This window comes from Schistocerca serialis, chromosome 7 (genome assembly GCF_023864345.2).
Source record: "Schistocerca serialis cubense isolate TAMUIC-IGC-003099 chromosome 7, iqSchSeri2.2, whole genome shotgun sequence".
NCBI lineage: Eukaryota > Metazoa > Arthropoda > Insecta > Orthoptera > Acrididae > Schistocerca > Schistocerca serialis.
The window spans coordinates 125306484-125330301 of NC_064644.1; the positions used below are offsets into that span (position 1 = coordinate 125306484).

The 23818-nt window shown below is 40.2% G+C and overlaps 1 protein-coding gene across 2 annotated transcripts in view; it reads left to right on the forward strand.

Annotated features, from left to right (window-relative positions):
- The window catches only part of LOC126412314 (ras GTPase-activating protein 1), a 149893-nt gene that overhangs the window by 47412 nt on the left and 78663 nt on the right, over positions 1-23818 (forward strand). For both annotated transcript variants that reach the window (XM_050081835.1, XM_050081834.1), the window contains exons 8-9: positions 350-511; positions 18851-18963. In XM_050081835.1, the coding sequence (XP_049937792.1) occupies positions 350-511; positions 18851-18963 (275 nt within the window). The remainder of the gene's footprint in view (positions 1-349; positions 512-18850; positions 18964-23818) is intronic.

Below are 23818 nucleotides of genomic sequence, written 5' to 3' on the forward strand. Positions count from 1 at the left end.
TAATTTTCTTCATCAATGGTGAGCCATATCAGGCTCTCGTGTGCTATATGAACTTTGTGTCCATCAACAATCTGCTATATGTAAGTTGTAATTACGCTCTCTTGGTTAAATAGATTGCATTATCAGAATTAGATGCAGATTACTTGTAGAGGTCCTATGGTTGCAAAAACAAAAGGTGGCTGGTCACCGTTTCCCTTCACACCTCCAAGTGTTTTACACATTTTTTGCCAGTTAGAATACAATATGAATTGTGAAGTACTGCAGATGTTTATTTTTGCCATTATAACAATTTTTGTTGTTGCTGTTTTAGTCCTTCCATGCATTAAATCTTATTATTTTGTTTTTACAGCGTACAAAACCAAAGGGTCTTATTGATCTCAGCTGTGCCTACCTGTATCAGGTCCATGATAGTGTTTTTGATCGACCACATTGCTTCCAGCTTGTTGAACGTGCACTGCCATGTTTGGCTACAATCACCTATTTGTGTTCTAATTCTGCTGACACCACACAGGTAATGTTAATAAATTTACTTAAATTATTCAAAAGTAAATACAGCTTTATTGTATGAGATCCAGAAATCATTATTAATTTCACCATTGAATTGTAGGAGATATTGCATTTCCTTTCCTGCTGAAGTAAATACAATTTTACTGTCATAGTTGATAACGTAGTTCAGAACAGTATCATAATAGCTGTCAATTTTGATTATTACCTATATGTAGATATAATAACTGAGTTGGTCTTTTGTTATTGATAAAGTGATAAACATTGATAAAGTACACTTTTTATTGTGCACATAGCAAGTAGATGAGAAAGTGTGCTGATTCCCTAGTTCGCTCTTCGTGCCACTAGACATCAGTTGCTCTGCTTGCAACCGATGGAATTACATGTTCCCATTGTATAAATGCAGCACAAAACTCATACATTCATGAAATTTGTGTAATGAAAAGAAAGGTATGTGAATTTTAACTAACTTACCTCAGTGGAGATTAGTTGTCAACTAGTTTGGTTAGTTTCCGGGGAGTTTTTGAAGTTTTTAAAGATGTCATCTCCTTCCAAATTTGATTAATGCCAGTGAAAAATCGTCATTTCATGTGGTAATGAACCAGCTTAGGAACAATTTGAGTCACATGATCTTTGCAGTGTCCAACACTAAATATTTCAAAGCTAATGTGATCCAAACTATTTAGACATTCATAAAAACATGTTGTCCCATAAACCGTTGCCACGTAGTTTTACCACTATAACATTTTCTCCTTGCATAAGAACATTGATTATGTGTTTTGATGGAGGATATGTGAGCAGTGTCTTTCCTATATTAGAGCCATCATCTCTAATAGATGTAAGCAAAGAGAGTGGCATGTGAGATGAATTCCCACTTAAAAGGCACAAACACCTAGGGTGTGTTTGGTGACTCTTCTTGCTTGATGCACCTTATAAACTAGCTGATGACAAACTAAAACATTCTGGTGCTAAATTGCTTTCAAGAATCTCCATCATATGTTGAGGATCAGATTGAGCATTCGTGAAGTTATATAGAATGCACAGTGTTTCCTTAAGTATGCTTTCCAGTTAAAAAATTCTGTCTCTGTTCATTTGCTGCAATTGTGTAGGTAACATCCGCATTTAGCTTACATGTACTGTCAGCAAAAATTCACATTTATGTTCACAGTTTCCACCAAAAGATAATGAATGATAATTGATGGATGGTCATTGCAACTCAGAGACCTTATTATACTGAAATAATGTTCAAGTAGATCCTGATCAAATTTTGCTTTCAGGACATAGATGAAACCTCTTGCTAAGTATTCAGATATTCCTAAGGTACTGTCAATGGTTATTCTTAGAGATTGTCCAGTTCTTTCAGAAGCAAAGCTGAAACTTTTACCAGCAAGAATACGTCCCCATTTCATTGACTTTTTGCAAGCCTCTCGAGTTTTTGTACAAAGCAGCATTAGGAAAAGAAGATTTAATTATTTCCTGGAGAATTTTATGCCATTGTCTACTGAGTTACTAAACAACTGTAGCAGAGCTTCTCACGTTCATTTGTTAGAATGATGTCAGATCCAAGTGAGTGCAAGTTACCTTGTGACAAATTATCAATCCAGAGAATTCTAGGCAATTAGCTTCTTGGTAAATTCTGTGATAAAAATTGTAGTTGATGATCGCAATCTTTAAAAAGTATCACAAAAATTATTTCTTAAGCACTTTATTCCATGAATATCATCTGAAAATGCCCATATTATTCTGGTTTCATTAACTGAATTTGGTGTAGAGCAGGTGTAGTTATGCCACATGTTCCTATATGTTTACAGACCTTTTCATTCAGTTGACTGTCATCAGAACTGAATGCAGTAATTTTTCTTCTGGCTTGCTATACCTGGATAATTACTTGAATCGATATCTGCAAGAGGACATCGCTAGGAGTTGCATTGCAACTTGCATACACAGCAACAGGTTGAATCCAGCTACGCAGCTGAGGAAAAACCATAAATACCAGAGCATAATTCGTAAGTTTATTTTTATAATCATCTGGAATATATTCCCTTAAATTGACTAAACCATCAACTTTCAGCAGTTTTATTAAAATACATTTCTTCTCAAGCTTCAGTTCATCAAAAATCATCACACCTATGCATTTGTTTTCATATTGTTCTTCCAAAAGTAATTCTGAATTGTTTCCACAGCATGTGTATTAATTCCAGATGAACATTTAAGAACCTTTACTAGATATTGGAGATGTATTTTGGAAGAAAGTGACAAGAATCCATGCTTCAAACAATGTCTCTATCTGTTGGACTACATAATTTGTAAGGACACACTGTCCAAAAGGAACTTATCATCATACCACATTCTCTTATTATTTTTCAGTTGACATTTCTTTAATATAGTGTCAGCTATAATTTGCTGTTTCTTATTGAGTTTACAATGATCTAGTTGATTCGATTGAGTCATCTTAACTTTTTACTTCTGAGAGCATCTTTCACAATAGATTGATTGTGGCACTTACTGTTCTTAATTTATGATCTAATCGTACAACTTCCATATTATTATACTTCTATGTTTTTTAGTGAAATTCCTGCCACAGCTGATACCTATTTATTCCATACATTTTTCTTGACAGATTTTCTTTTGTATAAGAGTTGCTCCTGATTGTAGGGACCACCTTTATCTTGGGATTTCAAGTTATTCACCTTTGATGTTAAGTCTGCTTTCATAATGAGTTTATCATCAAAATGTGAATCACACACAAAACAGTCATGAGTCAGATGTCTGTCACAGGGCACAGAGATTAGCATGGTGCTGAAACAAAGCTGTTGCATACTCAGATTGTGGAGACATTTTGCCTGGATTGAAGAGTCATTGTACACATTGGTACACAGTGATAGCAAGTGTAACAGTATGGTGAATACCACATGAAGTGATCCATCCCACCTACCAATAAGGCACCATTCAGGCTGTGGCAGTATTCTTGTGTGGATGAAATCTCCATGGGATGAAATGGGTTTCCTGACATGTGAGCCATCATCTCTCACTGGCGAAGGTAGTTCTTCGTCCAGTTATGTGCAGCCATTTGTAATCTTATAGTACTCCACAGGTGGCCTGTGGCAAATGGGGTCAGCCTTACCAGCCTGCAAATTATACCTCGCTTTGCACTGTTCTGAAGTTCTCAGTGGAGGTGCCATCTGCAGACTCCTTGTGGTTTCTTCATCTGATGTCGCAATAGCATCAGGTAGGGGGGAAACATTCTTCATCCTCTTTAACCAACCCATAGGAGTGGCATTGATGGACCTTATGGTGCCGTTTGTGAGGTAAAGGGGGGGGGGGGGGGGGCGTTACTGTTGAGGGCCCCTCCAGTGGCTACACAATGATGGGTGGTGAATCTTATACTCCCAGCTCTGCTTGTGACAATGTGATCCCTGTCGATGGAGTGGGAACCTCCATGAGTGGAGAAGCAGTTTTGCTCACCGAGGTTCCTCTGGGCATGGTGTCAGCTATTGTTCTGGCTGATCCCTGCGCTAGTGGAATGTGGGTGCTGCAGGTGGCTGGAGATTGACTTGATTTTTTTTTTATGGTTCATTGAGCCATTGTGATGGTGTGTGCTGGTGTGTGTAATCAATAGTGAGCATTTCCCAGCCTCGACGTCCCATGATGTTGGTACATTAAAATTACCAAGCCTGCCATTCTTCCAAGCCCCTGGTGTGAGCTGGAAAAGGCTCAGCAGTGTCCAGTGCCTCCATACATGCAGGGGCTTGGCAGGGCTGCTGCCTTATGACTGAGATGGACTTGGGAACATGTGAATAAAAATGTGGCACAATCATTTTTTGTGGAACCATTGCTCACAGCTTTCCATATCTACATTCTGAATATTCTCATCATTTCTTATGATTCATTATCAGCAGCTGCATTGAATGGTGGAGTGAAATTTACTCAATAATATTTCTTTTGTAACATTCTGCAAATGTTACGGTCTTGTATTGGGACCCATTACATGATATTCTTGGCCTACCACCATGTTGTTGTTGTGATCTTCAGTCCTGAGACTTGTTTGATGCAGCTCTCCATGCTACTCTATCCTGTGCAAGCTTTTTCATCTCCCAGTACCTACTGCAACCTACATCCTTCTGAATCTGTTTAGTGTATTCATCTCTTGGTCTCCCTCTATGATTTTTACCCTCCACGCTGCCCTCCAATACTAAATTGGTGATCCCATGATGCCTCAGAACATGTCCTACCAACCGATCCCTTCTTCTGGTCAAGTTGTGCCACAAACTTCTCTTCTCCCCAATCCTATTCAATACTTCCTCATTAGTTATGTGATCTACCCATCTAATCTTCAGCATTCTTCTGTAGCACCACATTTCGAAAGCTTCTATTCTCTTCTTGTCCAAACTATTTATCGTCCATGTTTCACTTCCATGCATGGCTACACTCCATATGAATACTTTCAGAAATGACTTCCTGACACTTAAATCAATACTGGATGTTAACAAATTTCTCTTCTTCAGAAACACTTTCCTTGCCATTGCCAGCCTACATTTTATATCCTCTCTACTTCGACCATCATCAGTTATTTTGCTCCCCAAATAGCAAAACTCCTTTTCTACTTTAAGTGCCTCATTTCCTAATCTAATTCCCTCAGCATCACCCGACTTAATTAGACTACATTCCATTATCCTTGTTTTGCTTTTGTTGATGTTCATCTTATATCCTCCTTTCAAGACACTGTCCATTCCATTCAACTGCTCTTCCAAGTCCTTTGCTGTCTCTGACAGAATTACAATGTCATCGGCGAACCTCAAAGTTTTTATTTCTTCTCTATGAATTTTAATACCTACTTCGAATTTTTCTTTTGTTTCCTTTACTGCTTGCTCAATATACAGATTGAACAACATCGGGGAGAGGCTACACCCCTGTCTTACTCCCTTCCCAACCACTGCTTCCCTTTCATGTCCCTCGACTCTTGTAACTGCCATCTGGTTTCTGTACAAATTGTAAATAGCCTTTCGCCCCCTGTATTTTACCCCTGCCACCTTTAGAATTTGAAAGAGAGTATTCCAGTCAACATTGTCAAAAGCTTTCTCTAAGTCTACAAATGCTAGAAACGTAGGTTTGCCTTTCCTTAATCTTTCTTCTAAGATAAGTCGTAAGGTCAGTATTGCCTCACGTGTTCCAGTGTTTCTACGGAATCTAAACTGATCTTCCCCGAGGTTGGCTTCTACTAGTTTTTCCATTCGTCTGTAAAGAATTTGTGTTAGTATTTTGCAGCTGTGGCTTATTAAACTGATAGTTCGGTAATTTTCACATCTGTCAACACCTGCTTTCTTTGGGATTGGAATTATTATATTCTTCTTGAAGTTGAGGGTATTTCGCCTGTTTCATACATCTTGCTCACCAGATGGTAGAGTTTTGTCAGGACTGGCTCTCCCAAGGCCGTCAGTAGTTCCAATGGAATGTTGTCTACTCCCGGGGCCTTGTTTCGACTCAGGTCTTTCAGTGCTCTGTCAAACTCTTCACGCAGTATCATATCTCCCATTTCATCTTCATCTACATCCTCTTCCATTTCCATAATATTGTCCTCAAGTACATCGCCCTTGTATGGACCCTCTATATACTCCTTCCACCTTTCTGCTTTCCCTTCTTTGCTGAGAACTGGGTTTCCATCTGAGCTCTTGATATTCATACAAGTCGTCCTCTTATCTCCAAAGGTCTCTTTAATTTTCCTGTAGGCAGTATCTATCTTACCCCTAGTGAGATAGGCCTCTACATCCTTACATTTGTCCTCTAGCCATGCCTGCTTAGCCATTTTGCACTTCCTATCGATCTCATTTTTGAGACGTTTGTATTCCTTTTTGCCTGCTTCATTTACTATCCCTATCACCATGGTAACAAATAAAGGGTGATTCAAAAAGAGCACTGGCTTTGAAACGGCTGGTAAGTTTTTGTTTCTCAGTTGGTGACAATGCTTTGATTCGTTTCTATTTCCAGGAAGATTCTGATTGTTGGCTCAATTGAATTTCTCTCATTTGGTGTCTAACCATGTAGCAGTTCAATTGTGCACAACGTGTGGTAATCATGAAAATGTTTTATCAGAATGGAGAATTGCACAGTTGTAGGGTGTAATGAGACAGCGAGTGAATCAACAGTTTGCAGACTTCTTAAAAAGTTCTTTGAGATGGGTACAACAGTAAACCTTAAAACTATTTGTTGTCACCACTCTGGTCAAAGTGAGCAGAACATTTCGGTGGCTTGTGACAGTGTGGCTGTTAGCCCAATGAAATCAATTCATCACCATTCCCAACAACTGAGCTTTAGCTGTTCTTCAATACTGAGAATTCTCCAGTGTGATCTCCATTACTACACTAATAAAATTCAGCTGATGCAGCAGACAGTTCATGAGAAGGGACAACAGTCAACAAACTGAGTTCTAAGAGGATGACAGGAAGATGACAGCTTCCCTTACAAAATCATCTACAGTGATGAAGCATTTATGCAATTAAATGGTTTTGTAAATAAACAGAACTTGGGGTCACAAAATCCTTGCATGATCCAAAAAATAGTAAACGTGTCAACAATGAGTAACAGATTGATGCGGCTTTTCGTTGGCCAGTGTCATCGGCCCTTACGTTTTTGAAGATGAGGCAAGACAAGCTGTGACAGCCTATGGAGACCAATACTGTACGATGATAAGGGACTTTTTGTGGCCACAAAGGTCATGTGCCTTATCTCCTTATGACTCTTTCCTTTGGGGTCATCGTACGTCAATGGTGTATTCCAATAAACATCATAACATCCATGACTTGAAGGAGGAATTTTGATGAGTTGTGAGTGAAATGGATGTGGAAGCTTGTCGTGCAGTCATATGGATTCTGTCATGGACAGAGTTCCTGCATGCCAGCACAGTAGACGAGGTAAATTCCTCACAATTTTCATACCTGAAATGGGAAGGTTAGATGAGTATTTTTATGTACACTCCTGGAAATGGAAAAAAGAACACATTGACACCGGTGTGTCAGACCCACCATACTTGCTCCGGACACTGCGAGAGGGCTGTACAAGCAATGATCACACGCACGGCACAGCGGACACACCAGGAACCGCGGTGTTGGCCGTCGAATGGCGCTAGCTGCGCAGCATTTGTGCACCGCCGCCGTCAGTGTCAGCCAGTTTGCTGTGGCATACGGAGCTCCATCGCAATCTTTAACACTGGTAGCATGCCGCGACAGCGTGGACGTGAACCGAATGTGCAGTTGACGGACTTTGAGCGAGGGCGTATAGTGGGCATGCGGGAGGCCGGGTGGACGTACCGCCGAATTGCTCAACACGTGGGGCGTGAGGTCTCCACAGCACATCGATGTTGTCGCCAGTGGTCGGCGGAAGGTGCATGTGCCCGTCGACCTGGGACCGGACCGCAGCGACGCACGGATGCACGCCAAGACCGTAGGATCCTACGCAGTGCCGTAGGGGACCGCACCGCCACTTCCGAGCAAATTAGGGACACTGTTGCTCCTGGGGTATCGGCGAGGACCATTCGCAACCGTCTCCATGAAGCTGGGCTACGGTCCCGCACACCGTTAGGCCGTCTTCCGCTCACGCCCCGACATCATGCAGCCCGCCTCCAGTGGTGTCGCGACAGGCGTGAATGGAGGGACGAATGGAGACGTGTCGTCTTCAGCGATGAGAGTCGCTTCTGCCTTGGTGCCAATGATGGTCGTATGCGTGTTTGGCGCCGTGCAGGTGAGCGCCACAATCAGGACTGCATACGACCGAGGCACACAGGGCCAACACCCGGCATCATGGTGTGGGGAGCGAACTCCTACACTGGCCGTACACCACTGGTGATCGTCGAGGGGACACTGAATAGTGCACGGTACATCCAAACCGTCATCGAACCCATCGTTCTACCATTCCTAGACCGGCAAGGGAACTTGCTGTTCCAACAGGACAATGCACGTCCGCATGTATCCCGTGCCACCCAACGTGCTCTAGAAGGTGTAAGTCAACTACCCTGGCCAGCAAGATCTCCGGATCTGTCCCCCATTGAGCATGTTTGGGACTGGATGAAGAGTCGTCTCACGCGGTCTGCACATCCAGCACGAACGCTGGTCCAACTGAGGCGCCAGGTGGAAATGGCATGGCAAGCCGTTCCACAGGACTACATCCAGCATCTCTACAATCGTCTCCATGGGAGAATAGCAGCCTGCATTGCTGCGAAAGGTGGATATACACTGTACTAGTGCCGACATTGTGCATGCTCTGTTGCCTGTGTCTATGTGCCTGTGGTTCTGTCAGTGTGATCATGTGATGTATCTGACCCCAGGAATGTGTCAATAAAGTTTCCCCTTCCTGGGACAATGAATTCACGGTGTTCTTATTTCAATTTCCAGGAGTGTATTTTGTTTGTATTTTTCATAAAAATAAAATTATTACTTTGCTATGTCAAAACTGGCACTGTTTCCGACCTGCCCTGTATTTTTGTCAGTTCTTTGGTCATTGCTGCTGGTGTGGTGCACATATTCCATTGTTGTTGTTGTGTCTTCAGGCCAGAGACATTCCATGCTACTCTATCCTGTGCAAGCTTCTTCATCTCCCAGTAACTACTGCAACCTACATCTTTCTGAATCTGTTTAGTGTATTCATCTCTTGGTCTCCCTCTATGATTTTTAACCTCAATGCTGCCCTCCAATACTAAGTTGGTGATCCCTTAATGCCTCAGAATATGCCCTACCAACTGATCCCTTCTTCTAATCAAGTTGTGTCACAAATTTCTCTTCTCTCCAATCCTATTCAATACTTCCTCATTAGTTAAGTGATCTACCCGTCTAATCTTCAGCATTCTTCTGTTGCACCACATTTCGAAAGCTTCTATTCTCTTCTTGTCCAAACTATATATCGTCCATGTTTCACTTCCATACATGGCTACACTCCATACAAATACTTTCAGAAACGACTTCCAGACACTTAAATCAATACTCGATGTTAACAAATTTCTCTTCTTCAGAAACGCTTTCCTTGCCATTGCCAGTCAACATTTTATATCCTCTCTACTTCGACCATCATCAGTTATTTTGCTCCCCAAATAGCAAAACTCATCTACTACTTTAAGTGTCTCATTTCCTAATCTAATTCGCTCAGCATCACCTGACTTAATTCGACTACATTCCATTATCCTCATTTTGCTTTTGTTGATTTTCATCTTATATCCTCCTTTCAAGACACCGTCCATTCCATTCACTGCTCTTCCAAGTCCTTTGCTGTCTCTGACAGAATTACAATGTCATCGGTGAACCTCAAAGTTTTTATTTCTTCTCCATGAATTTTAATACCTACTCCGAACTTTTCTTTTGTTTCCTTTACTGCTTGCTCAATATACAGATCGAATAGCATCGGGAAGAGGCTACAAACCTGTTTCACTCCCTTCCCAACCACTGCTTCCCTTTCATGTCCCTCGACTCTTATAACGGCCATCTGGTTTCTGTAAAAATTGTAAATAGCTTTTCGCTCCCTGTATTTTACCCCTGCCACCTTCAGAATTTGAAAGAGAGTATTCCAGTCAACATTGTCAAAAGCTTTCTCTAAGTCTACAAATGCTAGAAATGTGGGTTTGCCTTTCCTTAATCTTTCTTCTAAGACAACTCGTAGGGTCAGTATTGCCTCACGTGTTCCAACATTTCTACGGAATCCGAACTGATATTCCCCGAGGTCGACTTCTACTAGTTTTTCCATTCGTCTGTAAAGAATTCGCGTTAGTATTTTGCAGCTGTGACTTATTAAACTGATAGTTCAGTAATTTTCACATCTGTCAACACCTGCTTTCTTTGGGATTGGAATTATTATATTCTTCTTGAAGTTGAGGGTACTTCGCCTGTCTCATACATCTTGCTCACCAGATGGTAGAGTTTTGTCAGGACTGGCTCTCCCAAGGCTATCAGTAGTTCTAATGGAATGTTGTCTACTCCCGGGGCCTTGTTTCGATTCAGGTCTTTCAGTGCTCTGTCAAACTCTTCACGTAGTATCATATCTCCCATTTCATCTTCATCTACATCCTCTTCCATGTCCATAATATTGTCCTCAAGAACATCGCCCCTGTATAGACCCTCTATATACTCCTTCCACCTTTCTGATTTCCCTTCTTTGCTTAGAACTGGGTTTCCATCTGAAATCTTGATATTCATGCAAGTGGTTCTCTTTTCTCCAAAGGTCTCTTCAATTTTCCTGTAGGCAGTATCTATCTTACCCCTCTTGAGATAAGGCTCTACATCCTTACATTTGCACTTCCTGTCGATCTCATTTTTGAGGCGTTTGTATTCCTTTTTGCCTGCTTCACTTGCTGCATTTTTGTATTGTCTTCTTGCATCAATTAAATTCAGTGTCTCTTCTGTTACCCAAGGATTTCTACTAGCCCTCGTATTTTTACCTACTTGATCCTCTGCTGCCTTCACTATTTCATTCCTCAAAGCTACCCATTCTTCTTCTACTGTGTTTCTTTCCCCCATTCCTGTCAATTATTCCCTTATGCTCTCCCTGAAACTCTGTACAACCTCTGGTTCTTTCAGTTTATCCAGGTCCCATCTCCTTAAATTCCCACCGTTTTGCAGTTTCTTCAGTTTTAATCGACAGTTCATAACCAATAGATTGTGGTCAGAGTCCACATCTGCCCCTGGAAATGTCTTACAATTTAAAATCTGGTTCCTAAATCTCTGTCTTACCATTATATAATCTATCTGGAACCTTTTAGTATCTCCAGGGTTCATCCATGTATACAACCTTCTTTCATGATTCTTGAACCAAGTGTTAGATATGATTAACTTATGCTCTGTGCAAAATTCTACCAGGCGGCTTCCTCTTTCATTTCTTAGCCCCAATCCATATTCGCCTTCTACGTTTCCTTCTCTTCCTTTTCGTACTGTCGAATTCCAGTCACCCATGACTATTAAATTTTCATCTCCCTTCACTACCTGAATAATTTCTTTCGTCTCATCATACATTTCATCAACTTCTTCATCATCTGCAGAGCTAGTTGACATATAAACTTGTACTACTGTAGTAGGCCACAATAATGCATTCACTATGCTGCTTGTTGTACCTTACCCGCACTCCTATTTTTTTATTGATTATTAAACCTACTCCTACATTCTTCCTATTTGATTTTGTATTTATAACCCTGTATTCACCTGACCAAAAGTCTTGTTCCTCCTGCCACCGAATTTCACTAATTCCCACTATATCTAGCTTTAACCTATCCATTTCCCTTTTTAAATTTTCTAACCTACTTGCCCAATTAAGGGATCTGACATTCCACGCTCCGATCCATAGAACGCCAGTTTTCTTTCTCCTGATAACAACTTCCTCTTGAGTAGTCCCCGCCCGGAGATCCGAATGGGGGACTATTTTACCTCCGGAATATTTTACCCAAGAGGACGCCATCATCATTTAATCATACAGTAAAGCTGCATGCCCTCGGGAAAAATTACGGCTGTAGTTTCCCCTTGCTTTCAGCCGTTTGCAGTACCAAAACAGCAAGGCCGTTTTGGTTAGTGTAACAAGGCCAGATCAGTCAATCATCCAGACTGTTGCCCCTACAACTACTGAAAAGGCACCACAAGTTTGTCTGGCCTCTCAACAGATACCCCTCCGTTGTGGTTGCACCTACGGTACAGCTATCTGTATCGTTGAGGCACGCAAGCCTCCCCACCAACGGCAAGGTCCATGGTTCATGGTATAGAAGGACATTATCCATATGATTTATCAAAATTTTGATCGTGGAGTCACTGCTATAATATGTGCAATGCCCAAGAAAGGTGTCCTGAAATGCGCAAGTATTCTCACCTATAGTTGTGGAGCGTAGCCCAGGATGTGAGTATTATTAAACTCTGTCAAAATAATAAAAATGAGGAAACTCGTCATTTTATGTTAAGGGGTTAATTACCTCCATTCTTTGCTTAGCAATCCAGTTGCGTTATTGCCAATATTCTCTCTATCTTTGATAGTTGTTTTTCCTTGTTTTTTTAACAGCTTTTTTTTATTCGGCTACTGCTTTATCAGTAGTCTTCCATTTCCTTGCAGCTTGATTTTTTTGCCTACAACCTGTACAATATTGTGAATGACTATAGATTTTCTGTTTTTTCTTCAGTCTTTGTGTCATATTTGTTTGTATCAAAATTCCTTCAGCTTACTGGGAGTGACATCACGTTTACCTTTATATTTTTTTATTGGCAGTACTAAATATTTTGCCTTCTGATGGTAATTACTGGTCAGAAGTTCTGATGTGTGATTCAGTAGCTTTCTCGTTTGAATTTACCTTTTGATACATTAAGCAGAAATTTGTATGACAGTGCCATTTTCAGATTGACAGTGGGCTCAACATTGCTTCCAACAAATTTGAGCATAATTGAGAGGCCAATATTGGCGCACATCAGATAAGTTACCGCTCTTCTGACAATAAGCTTGTGCTGCCTTTGGCATGTGTATTTGTTATAACTTTTTTTGCTAAAATAGTCTGAGCTTGCCAGGAAGATTGAACTGTGCTGTCTGCATGAGCTGTTTGTTAATTTATCAGAGTCTGATGTGGATGATGATTAAAAATGGTGGTAATTTTTATACTGAGGATATGATGCTAATTGCAACCCATTTGGGGAAGATGATGATGTTAAACAATGCTGATTTACAAAATATTTATTTTGGTGTATCTCTAATTTCAGACTTCAAGTACATTATATGATGACTTTTGAGTCGCTTTCGGGATTATCCAGTAGCCAAAACCTCACCCAGTGATTGGCTTGGTTATTTCAGTGCTTGAATCTGTATCTCATTATGTGGAACAAGGCAAACATCGTGAATTGCATATGAACATGTCCACTTTTCATTTTCATATTTATTTTTGAATGCTAGCTCAGGCCATTTGGGATCTGCTAGCTAAGAGCTGTTCACTTAGCTGTCTCGCTTCCTGTGTTGCACAAATTCCAGATGAATGGCCACTATAATTTGTATTTAATCAGAGAAACATTCAGACAATTTACAACAGACATCTACTGTGGAAAATATAACAAATTTAGTTTACAAATGGGTTAAAACATCACATTGCACATGTCAGAAATGCTAAATCCCTCGATATACTTCTGCAGCAGGCACTGGTGAATATCCCCTTCTTCCTTCTGTGCATCAAATGGAGGAAATGTGGCTGGCAGCAGAGACAACACTGATTCAGTACTGAGAGCTGAAGCTTATTGTTCTAGTAGCCAAGCCACCCACTGGTGCTATGCTATATGAGTTGCTGCTATAGTCGAGTTTCACATTGCTGTTGTTGCTGTTGTAGTTGTCATATTTTTATAAACTCTAGACACATTTCTCTTGATGACTCAGTTTAATTTTATTGTTCCGAGAGAGGGGAAACACACACACACACACACACACACACACACACACACACACAGTGCAGCTTCAAGTTGGCAGCCTTGTTGCCACCGCTGTATTGAGCACAATTATGTTTTAAGTAAGTGACAAACGTAGGTAACACATCTAAACCCTACAGTATCAACAGGAAAGCATGTTGAATGTAGTGAGTTTACTGATCAGTCAGTCACATTCCTCAGAGTCTTCTTCATCACAAAGTTCATTTGTCAATTGCAAATAACTTTAGTGCTTTATCATTGCATAGATTTTCAAGTTTATTTGTATTTATTAGTACTATCACAATGATGATCAGCTGTGTAGTAATCTTCAAATGTTCCACACAGCAGATTAGTAATCTCGGGTGACAGTAATACTTCGTCTACACGTGGCAGGTGCTCCATTCAAGTGATTGTATTGTATTTATGTAACTCAGTCATGTCTGAGTGTACACTGCTGACATTGTACTTTACAATTGCAGAATGCTAGATGCTCACTGACTGCATCAACATTGCTCGGTATTATTTAGTGCATACTGACTGGAAACAGTGCTAATTGACAGGAAACAGTACTAACTGACACAGAACTTCCAACTGACTGTGAATTTGTGTGCAGTGCCTATTTAAATACACACCTAGGACAGTTATCGCAAAAGGTTACAATACAAGGTTATTAATTATTAAATAATAACAAAAAAAACTGAGAGCACATACACATTAGGCACTGAAGCCGTTCTCATTAACAGTATCCTCAAAAAGGTGTAAATGATAGGTTCATATCACAGAAGTATGGATACATACCGGTTTACAAAAGTCCACCAAGATTCTTCTAGAAACTCAAATTTTGTAATTGAAATACCGTGTGGTTAAAATTAAACTGATTGTGTCCTGAGTGCTCCAGTGTGGGCTGTATACATTGTAGGATGCTGAAACATGATAAGTATGTTTATTAATCGGTGTGTTTGCGAAATGTGCTGGAAAAATAATAGTTTCCCTTTCTGCCACCAGGCAGTAAGCAGTCAGAATGTGGTGTGTGTGTGTGTGTGTGTGTGTGTGTGTGTGCAGGAAGAGGAGAGGAATGATCAAACACATCACAAGTTATCAACATGTGTTCATTGTGGTCTCTCGACTCAGTAACATGCTGCATCTGTAACACAATGTGGTTGGCAGTTGCTTGCAGCATATGCAGTGTAATCAGAGTGATATGTCATCTTATGCTACCCTTCAGATCAGGAAGAGTCTGGATACATCCTTGACAGAGACGATCTTTCAGATATCCCCTCAACCAGAAGTCATATGGGTTTAGTTGGGGGATGTGGAATGCCACACATCTCGAAATTACATAGGAAATCTGCCACCTGACTAGTGACATGTGATGTTGCCCCATCTTGCATGAAAATAGTGGTGTGGATACAGTTATGTTCTTGCAAAGCTGGAATCGTGTTGCAGAAGGCAGTAGTTACAAGATGCAGATCCCACTGTACCCCTAACGGGCTTCTCAAAGAAAAGTGGAGTGAGAATGAAGGAGATTGCGAAACCATATTGCACAGTCACATAAGCTGAGTGCAGTGGAAGTTCCTGCACAACATGTGGTGTTGTGACAGTTATGTGCATTCACAACACCATGCAGAGTAAAATATGTCTCCTGGGTCCAAAGGACAGTCCCCATCCATGTCTTATCCATTTTCATGTGTGCCAAAAACTGAAGGGGAAAGTCACAGCACTGTAGCCTATCTTGGGGCTTCATTTGTGCACATTCTGAATCTTGTAGGGGTACCAGTGTAACATGTGCTGCAAAATCTTTTGAACTTTTGACCAGGAGAGAGAGAGAATTCCTGTGACACAGCTTGAGCGCTGGCTGCAGAATTTGAGGCACATGCTATACGGTCAGCTGTAACTACAGTAACGTCATCAACAACTGCCATGGGAATGGGCCACCTCACTCTCTGCGCCACCTAATTCGCGTGTTTCTTCAAATTTTTTCAGCAAGGCCGTTTTGGTTAGTGTTACAAGGCCAGATCAGTCAATCATCCAGACTGTTGCCCCTGCAACTACTGAAAAGGCTGCTGCTCCTCTTCAGGAACCATATGTTTGTCTGGCCTCTCAACAGGTACCCCTCCATTGTGGTTGCACCTACGGTATGGCTATCTGTGTCGTTGAGGCACGCAAGCCTCCTCACCAACGGCAAGGTCCATGGTTCATGGGGGGGATGACAACAATACTTTTGAAAAAATATATATGTGGAATTACACAGTTTTCAGGAAAGACAAGATGTTCTTTAGTAAAGCAGGAAGGAAGGCTTTCAAATAAAGTATGCCAATCCTAAAACAGACAGTTATTAGTGAGGTCAAATTTTCAAGTGTACGTGGCTCTCGCACATTACCAAGAGCTATTGCTCAAGGAGGAGCTTCAATAGATTAGCTATTTTTTTGTTACACGTAGCAGATGCCATGCCTGTTCTAGGTGCAGTATGGTTTACTGCAACAGTTCCTGTAGATGTTGAAAATTTCTTTACATAAACTGATTCAGCATTAACTGTTTATGCTGTTGTTATCAGCTTCCTGTAAATAATACACTGAATTTGGAAAAATACAACTTGAATAAGAATTTGTAGGTTTTATGTATGCATGGTGTATATATTGCATAAATAAAAGAAAGCAGAAAAGGAAAAAAATGTATTTATATTAGGAGTATGACTATAGTATGTGGAGATATTCCCCTTGTTATGTCTTAGAATCAGTTTATAAATTATTTCCAAACAAAGTAACAAGGAAGTACAAGGAAGAACAGTGAAGACAAGTAAGCAGAGATACTACATGCACTGGCGAAACCTGGTGGTCACTTTGTATTTGTCTTGACTCTAGCCCAGTGGGATAGGCCGCATGTCTCTCTTTGATGGAACTGTAGTAAAGTGCTCAGTGGAAGCAGGATCTACAAGTTGTTATCTGACCCTTTTTCTGTTACCATAAGACCATTCATTTGAAACACAAAGTGTTTTTCATGTGCAGCAAACAATGGTCTACTGTGTATTTGCTGCCTGGATCCCAACCAGATTGCATCTGAGAGCTGAGCAGTAAGCAAATCCCAAGTTTTCGCTCGTGTCCTATAAAAAGATGACTAGGTAAATGCTTGAAGTATTTACATAACGATGGAATAGCAACAATATGAAATAGAAATAGGATAAATTGTTTCTCACCATGTAGAGAAGGCATTGAGTGATGCACAAGCACATTTAAAGGTAGATTAAGCTGTTGGACAGAATCCTCGTACAGATGTAAGAAAAAACATACACAAATGACTCGTGCTTTAGTGTCCAGAGATGGTAGTGGCACTGTTAATGGGAACTCGTATGTTTTTCTATATCTGGAGGAGGATTCTGTCCAGTAACTTATTCTACTTCTAAATGTGTCTTTCTGCCACTCAAAGCCTCCTGTGTGTGGTGAGTCGCAATCTATCCTCTTTAATATCAATATTACTCCAGCCCAAATTTTCCACTATATGTAGCGCTGGAAATGACTGTTTGGTTGGACACACAAAAGCTTATGTTCGGTCGCATAGTGGAATTGAAACTGTATTGTGTTGACATTCTTTAGTGCACATTTTGCAACAGTTTTTTATAAAATGTTTCATTTGCACCATCGTAAAGTTATGACACTGGTCTCTCTTCAGGGATCGAAGTACTAATTTTGCTAATTGCTAATTTTAGAAATAAACAAATCAACATAAGTGCATATTTCCACTCATTAATGTCTTGTGGCACAATTTTTATTTGGAAATAAAGTTCTGATTGCTCAAATGGAAGCAGTAGGAATAATACGTAGTGTTCACCCACAAACACCATACAGACACCTATCAAGGAATTTGCATTTTAACTGCAACTTCACAGTACATATATTCCCTAATAAAATTCATCAGAAATGATCAATCACAATTTTATAAGAGTAACAATGTCTGTAGCTGCAACACCAGAAGAAAACCTGACCTTAATGAAGCTGTCAGCGTCCAGAAAGGAGTTAAATATGCAGCAGAATAACCTTTGACAATTTGCCCAATAACATAATGCATATGTGTAACATGTAGAAAAGCAGGTTTTAAACCAGCCTAAAATCATTTCTTCTGAACAGCTCCTGTTCCCTAACTCAAGTTTCAATAAAACTTGTTGCGTGCGTAGCTAAAAAAAAAAACTAAATTTAAGTGTATCGGTAGTTAAATGAGTAGTATTAAAGACAATTTTTTTCATTCTTATTATGTTTAAAGACAGTGTGCTCTGTAAGTTACCTGTAAATCACCACTTTGTAGCCCTACTGACATAAAAGTCATGTATATATAACCTGTAAACTGATTCGTGCCCATAATTTCAATCAAATTCATGCCAGTGATCTAAAAAACATGTATCATAACTAATAAGAGTTAATGAACACTGTTGAAAAAATAATGTTCCATTTGAAGGTAATGTGCTTGCTTCAGAATCTTGTAGTGTAAATGTTAAAATATTAAATCATCATCAAAAATACTCGCTCATTTGTTTTCTATTACTAGTTAAATGTTTAGAATTTCAAAACCATTTATGAAATGTTACGGCTATCTGTTATCTGGAATAAATACTCTGTATAAAAGCCCAGAGATTGCTGTTTTTAAGCATGTGACATAGTGTATATGGCTGTTAACAAAATTTAATTTGTTGGTATAGTGTAACTAATGGATAAAATTCCAGAACTGATTTGATTTTGCTATTCGTGGGCAAGCCAATGGTAGAGCAAACTGTTTAAGGACGCACAGTCCTCTTTGTGTTGTTCATGAACTGAAGCACTTGAAGCTCATTATCCAATCAGAATAAGAGATATTCAGCTACTTGCAAATAGTGTTAATTGTTACCCAAAATATGATTTTATATTTATACTACCTTTTCCGTTCTCCAGCATATGCAAGTTGATAATTTGTTATGTTTTATGTATATACAGGACTGGATAACAGCACTGAAGCCTCTCTGTGTAACACAGCAAACAAGATCACCCAAGGTGCAAAGGTTGAGAGAGTTAAGGTGCCTGCAGCTGCATATTCTTGATGCTCATAGGTAATTCTCTCTCTCTCTCTCTCTCTCTCTCTCTCTCTCTCTCTCTCTCACACACACACACACAACACACACACACACACACACTCTCTCTCTCTCTCTCTCTCTCTCTCTCTCTCTCTCTCTCTCTTTAATGTTGTTTTGGGTGCAGGATGTTTCTGTAAGTTGTATACGCTATCTCACCAGAAGTATCCAGACGCTCCTATGTAATGTGAAATTGCCCACTAGATGCCATGAGAAGTGGACCTGCCAGTATAAAAGGAGGTATGGAGCAATGTGTTGTCATTAAGAGATGCAGTAACAGCAGAATGAATCAGTCAGGAGAATTCAGTGACTTCGAATGTTGACTAGTTACTGGATGTCACTTGAGTAACAGATCCATCTGGGACATATTAACCTTTCTAAGTCTGTCCAAGTCAACTGTTAGGAACATAATTGTGAAGTGGAAATACAAATGAACCATCACAGCAAAACCAAAACCAGGCAGACGTCATCTGGTTGATGGATAGGGACTGTCAAGTATTGCAGAGGGCAATTGTAAAAAATCACACAAAATTAACAGAAATTGCTTGTGAGTCCCAAGGTGTCATCAGCTATCCAGTTAGCACAATGACTGTGTGTCGGGAATTAAAAAGAATGGGATACGATAGTTGAGAAGCTTGTCATTGGTCACACATTTCTGTAATCAGTGATAAGTGACACTTGAGGTGATGTAAAGAGTGATATCACTGGGTGACTGGGAACAAGTGATGTGGAGTGACAGACCACACTCTAACCAGTGGAAACCCGTGGCGAATGTTACCTGCTATCGTGTAGTGCTGACTGTGGAGTACCGAGAAAGTAGTGTTACCGTATGTGGGTGTTTCTCATGGTTATGGTGTGGTCTCCTTATTTTGCTTAAGAAAACACTGAGTGTATAAGGGTATGAAAGTGTTTTACAGCATTGTGAACTGCACGCTGTAGAGGAACAGTTCACTGAATGATTGTTTGTATTGGTGTGACTGTGCTACCTGTCATAATACAACTTCCACAAGGCAATGGTTTGTGGACAGCAGAATTCCTGAAATGGGCTGGTATGCCATGTGTCCTGAGCTGAAGCCAATACCACACCTTCGAGACAAGTTAGTGTATCAATTTCACTCCATACCTCAGCATCCGACATTGACATCGAGAATGAGCTACAGTTCCTCAGCAGGCATTCAGACAGCTCATTGACAGTGACTCCAGCAGAGTTCAAACTGTCGTAAAGCCGAAGGGCAGACACATTCATAATTATGTTCACTAGTGGAAGTCCAGATACTTCCATTTAGTGTATATTAATGCCAATAGTTTGTGTTCTGAGATATATTGAGCATTATTGTCAACCTTTTGTTATGATAACAGAGAATGCTACAGAGGTACAGATTATTAATAGGGACAGCCCATGACTTAATGACTATTAATAACGTAATCCTGTTGAGACCTGAAATGTCAGGTAGCACAATTCATTAATTTGGGCCAAACAAAACAATTTGTGAAAGCCTTAGTCAAAGACTGATAATGTTTCAAATGTTACAATGAGAAGTCTCCCCATCTACTAAGTGTGACATTGAGGAAGGCATTTTTGTTGGACCAACATTCAAAAAATTATTTTCAATCCCAGCTTTGAATAAAAATGACTGTAAGTGAGAAGAAAGCTTGTGTAATTGATGAAAATATTTGTGTGTGTGTGTGTGTGTGTGTGTGTGTGTGTGTGTGTGTGTGGTTTTTGTTTGTTTTTTTTGTGTTTTTTTCCCCCCAACAGAACTGACTCATATCATACTTGTGTCATAACAGGAATTGGAAAATTTCAAGGTTCATTTTATGAATATGAACAGTTGTATTGATCCCCCCCACCCCTCCCCCCTGAAATATTGGGTGATATCAGTTACAAAAAAGGAGAGCACATTCATCAAGACATCAAAGAGCTGGAACGATGGTATGAAGGCCGCTGGAATACTGATATGATGGGAGGCTGTTCTTAGTCCTTTGATAAGATGTACAACTGGCAGTTCATAAGACAAAAAGCTACATTAGATGTTTTAATGAGATGAGAGAAAGAAAATTGCTGTATCTTGGTACTAGTGCCTGTGAATGTGAGTGAGTGCGCTGAGAGTAATGTCGCTGTTTGTGTGTTCGTAAATCGACTGACAACCGTATCGGCACAGGCAAGCCACTAGAAGTCGCCTGTGGGAAGTATGCACACGGCACGATCTCTGTTACACAGTCTATCAGCGACTCAGGTCTATATATGCACAAAGCAGCACTGTCTCACTCTCACTGTGTTCTTTTAGTTTGTATCACTCACATCAGTTGTTCTGTGTATCGTTTATGTTGCATATTCCAAACGATTCTTTTGTCTTGTTGTGTGGAGTCACAGGACACTTATTTCCTTTATTGTTCAGAGGTTTATGAAAAAGCTATAATTGTGTTACTCGGATCGGTTTCATGTATTACTTGGTTACTACACAACTGGTTGATTTAAGTACACACGCGTGGCAACACTACTTTCAGCATGCACACTATTAGCAGGATACAGCAAAAATACAGTATAATTCAATGAAATCTTTGTAGATACTGAAAAATTAAATTACTCTTCATTCCAAATACATCTGTCCTGCAAATTTTCTAGTTTATAATAAAGCCACATTTTGACAATACAGCAGATAATAGTAAAAAATTGAGATCAAATACATATCAGTGCCAAAAATACCATAGTACTAAGTTGGTACGTAACAAAGAAGAATAAAAACTATTTTTTCATTGTGTTGTGTTTTGGTACTCTCCACTTTTAAGTTCTTAATTTGTAACATTACTTTATCAGCTTCATCTGCACCTACAATATTATACTGCTACTGTTATTTGGTTGTTACCATGCTGACAGAAAGTTTACACAGTCTTAATTTTTGTGTGGCACATTTTTTATAGGCTTTCTTTTGAAAATTTGGTAATCTGCAGTGCCCAAGAACCTCCTATGCATAATCACAGACTGTAGCAAAGCTGCTCACAATTACTTTTTCAGGTATTCATATTTTCAAGTGATTGCAGTAGAGACCAAACATTCACACTTCCCTGCACATTAGTGGACTGTTAAACTGAAGCTCCTTTCTACAAATTTGTATTTTTTCAAGACTCTGTGTTAAGTACGATTCTACTAATGTTCTCTGGCTTTTGATATTCCATTATTCATCAGTAACATTTGAGCTGTTTTATTACAGAACAGTCTAATTACATATACCCAAGTTGTATAGACTGTGTCTATACATCATCATCTGACGAAAGATTTTGCTGTTTGTAGCTCTTATGTACAATTCATCAAAGACAATTTCGTTATCTCTTTCAGATAGAACTACAGGTAAAAGAAACTCTCCCCCCCTCCCCTTCTCCCCCTCTGCCCCTCTCCCCCTCTGCCCCTCTCCCCCTCCCCCTCTCCCCCTTCCCCCCCCCCCCCCCCCCCCCCTCCCCAAGGCCTCAAAATTAAGGCTGTGCTATATACACTAAAGAGCCAAAGAAACTGGTACACCTGCCTAATAATATGTAGGACGCTCACAAGCACACAGAAGTGCTGCAGCACGACGTGGCATGTACACAACTAATGCCTTAAGTACTGCTGAAGGGAACTGACACCATGAGTCCTGCAAGAGTATAAGGAGCTGGAGATGTCTTCTGAACAGCACGTTGCAAGGTATCACAGATATTCTCAATAATGTTCATGTCTAGGAAGTTTGATGACCAGCGAAAGTGTTTAAACTCTGAAGAGTGTTACTGGAGCCACTCTGCAGCAATTCTGGATGTGTGGGATGTCGCATTGTCGTGATGGAATTGCCCAAGTCCATTAGAATGCACAATGGACACGAAACGATGCAGGTGATCAGACAGGATGCTTCCATACGTGTCAACTGTCACAGTCATGTGTAGACATATCAGGGGTCCCGTAGCACTCTAATAGTGAACAGTCCCCTGCTGACATGCACTGCCCATGGATTCATGAGATTGTCTCCCTACCCGTACACCTCCATCTGCTCGATAAAATTTGAAACGAGACTCGTCCGAACAGACAATATGTTTCCAGTCATCAACAGTCCAGTGTCTGTGTAGACAGGCCCAGGTGAGGCGTAAAGCTTTGTGTCATGCAGTTAGTAAGGGTACACAAGTGGGCCTTTTGCTCCAAAAGCCCATATCGATGATGTTTCATTGAATGGTTCATGTGCTGACACTTTTTGATCACCCAGCATTGAAGTCTGCAGCAATTTGCATAAGGGTTGCACTTGTGTCATTTTGGACAATTCTCTTCAGTCTTCATTGGTACCATTCTTGCAGGATCTTTTTCCGGTTGCAGCGATGTCGGAGATTTGATGTTTTACCGGATTCCTGATATTCACAGTACACTCATGAAATGGTCATATGGAGAAAACTTCATCGCTACCTCGGAGATGCTGTGTCCGATCGCTCATGCACCGACTGCAGCACCTTGTTCAGACTCACTTATATCTTGATAACCTGCCATTTTAGCTGCAGTAATCGATCTAACAACTGCGCCAGACACTTGTCGTCTTATATAGATGTTGCTGAACATAGATGTTGCTGACCACAGTGCTGTATACTGCATGTTTACGTATCTCTGTATTTGAATACGCATGCCTATACCAGTTTCTTTGTCACTTCAGTGTATAATGTCTCTGGTGTGCATTTTTATCGTAGGTCATTCTAATATTCTCAGCAATGTACAGTTGTGGCTGCATTGAAATGAAATGAAACGATTATCTAGCAGTAATTTATGCTAACTTAACTTCTGTGTAACCATAAAAATAAAAATTTGACCTTACACACTGATCAAAAC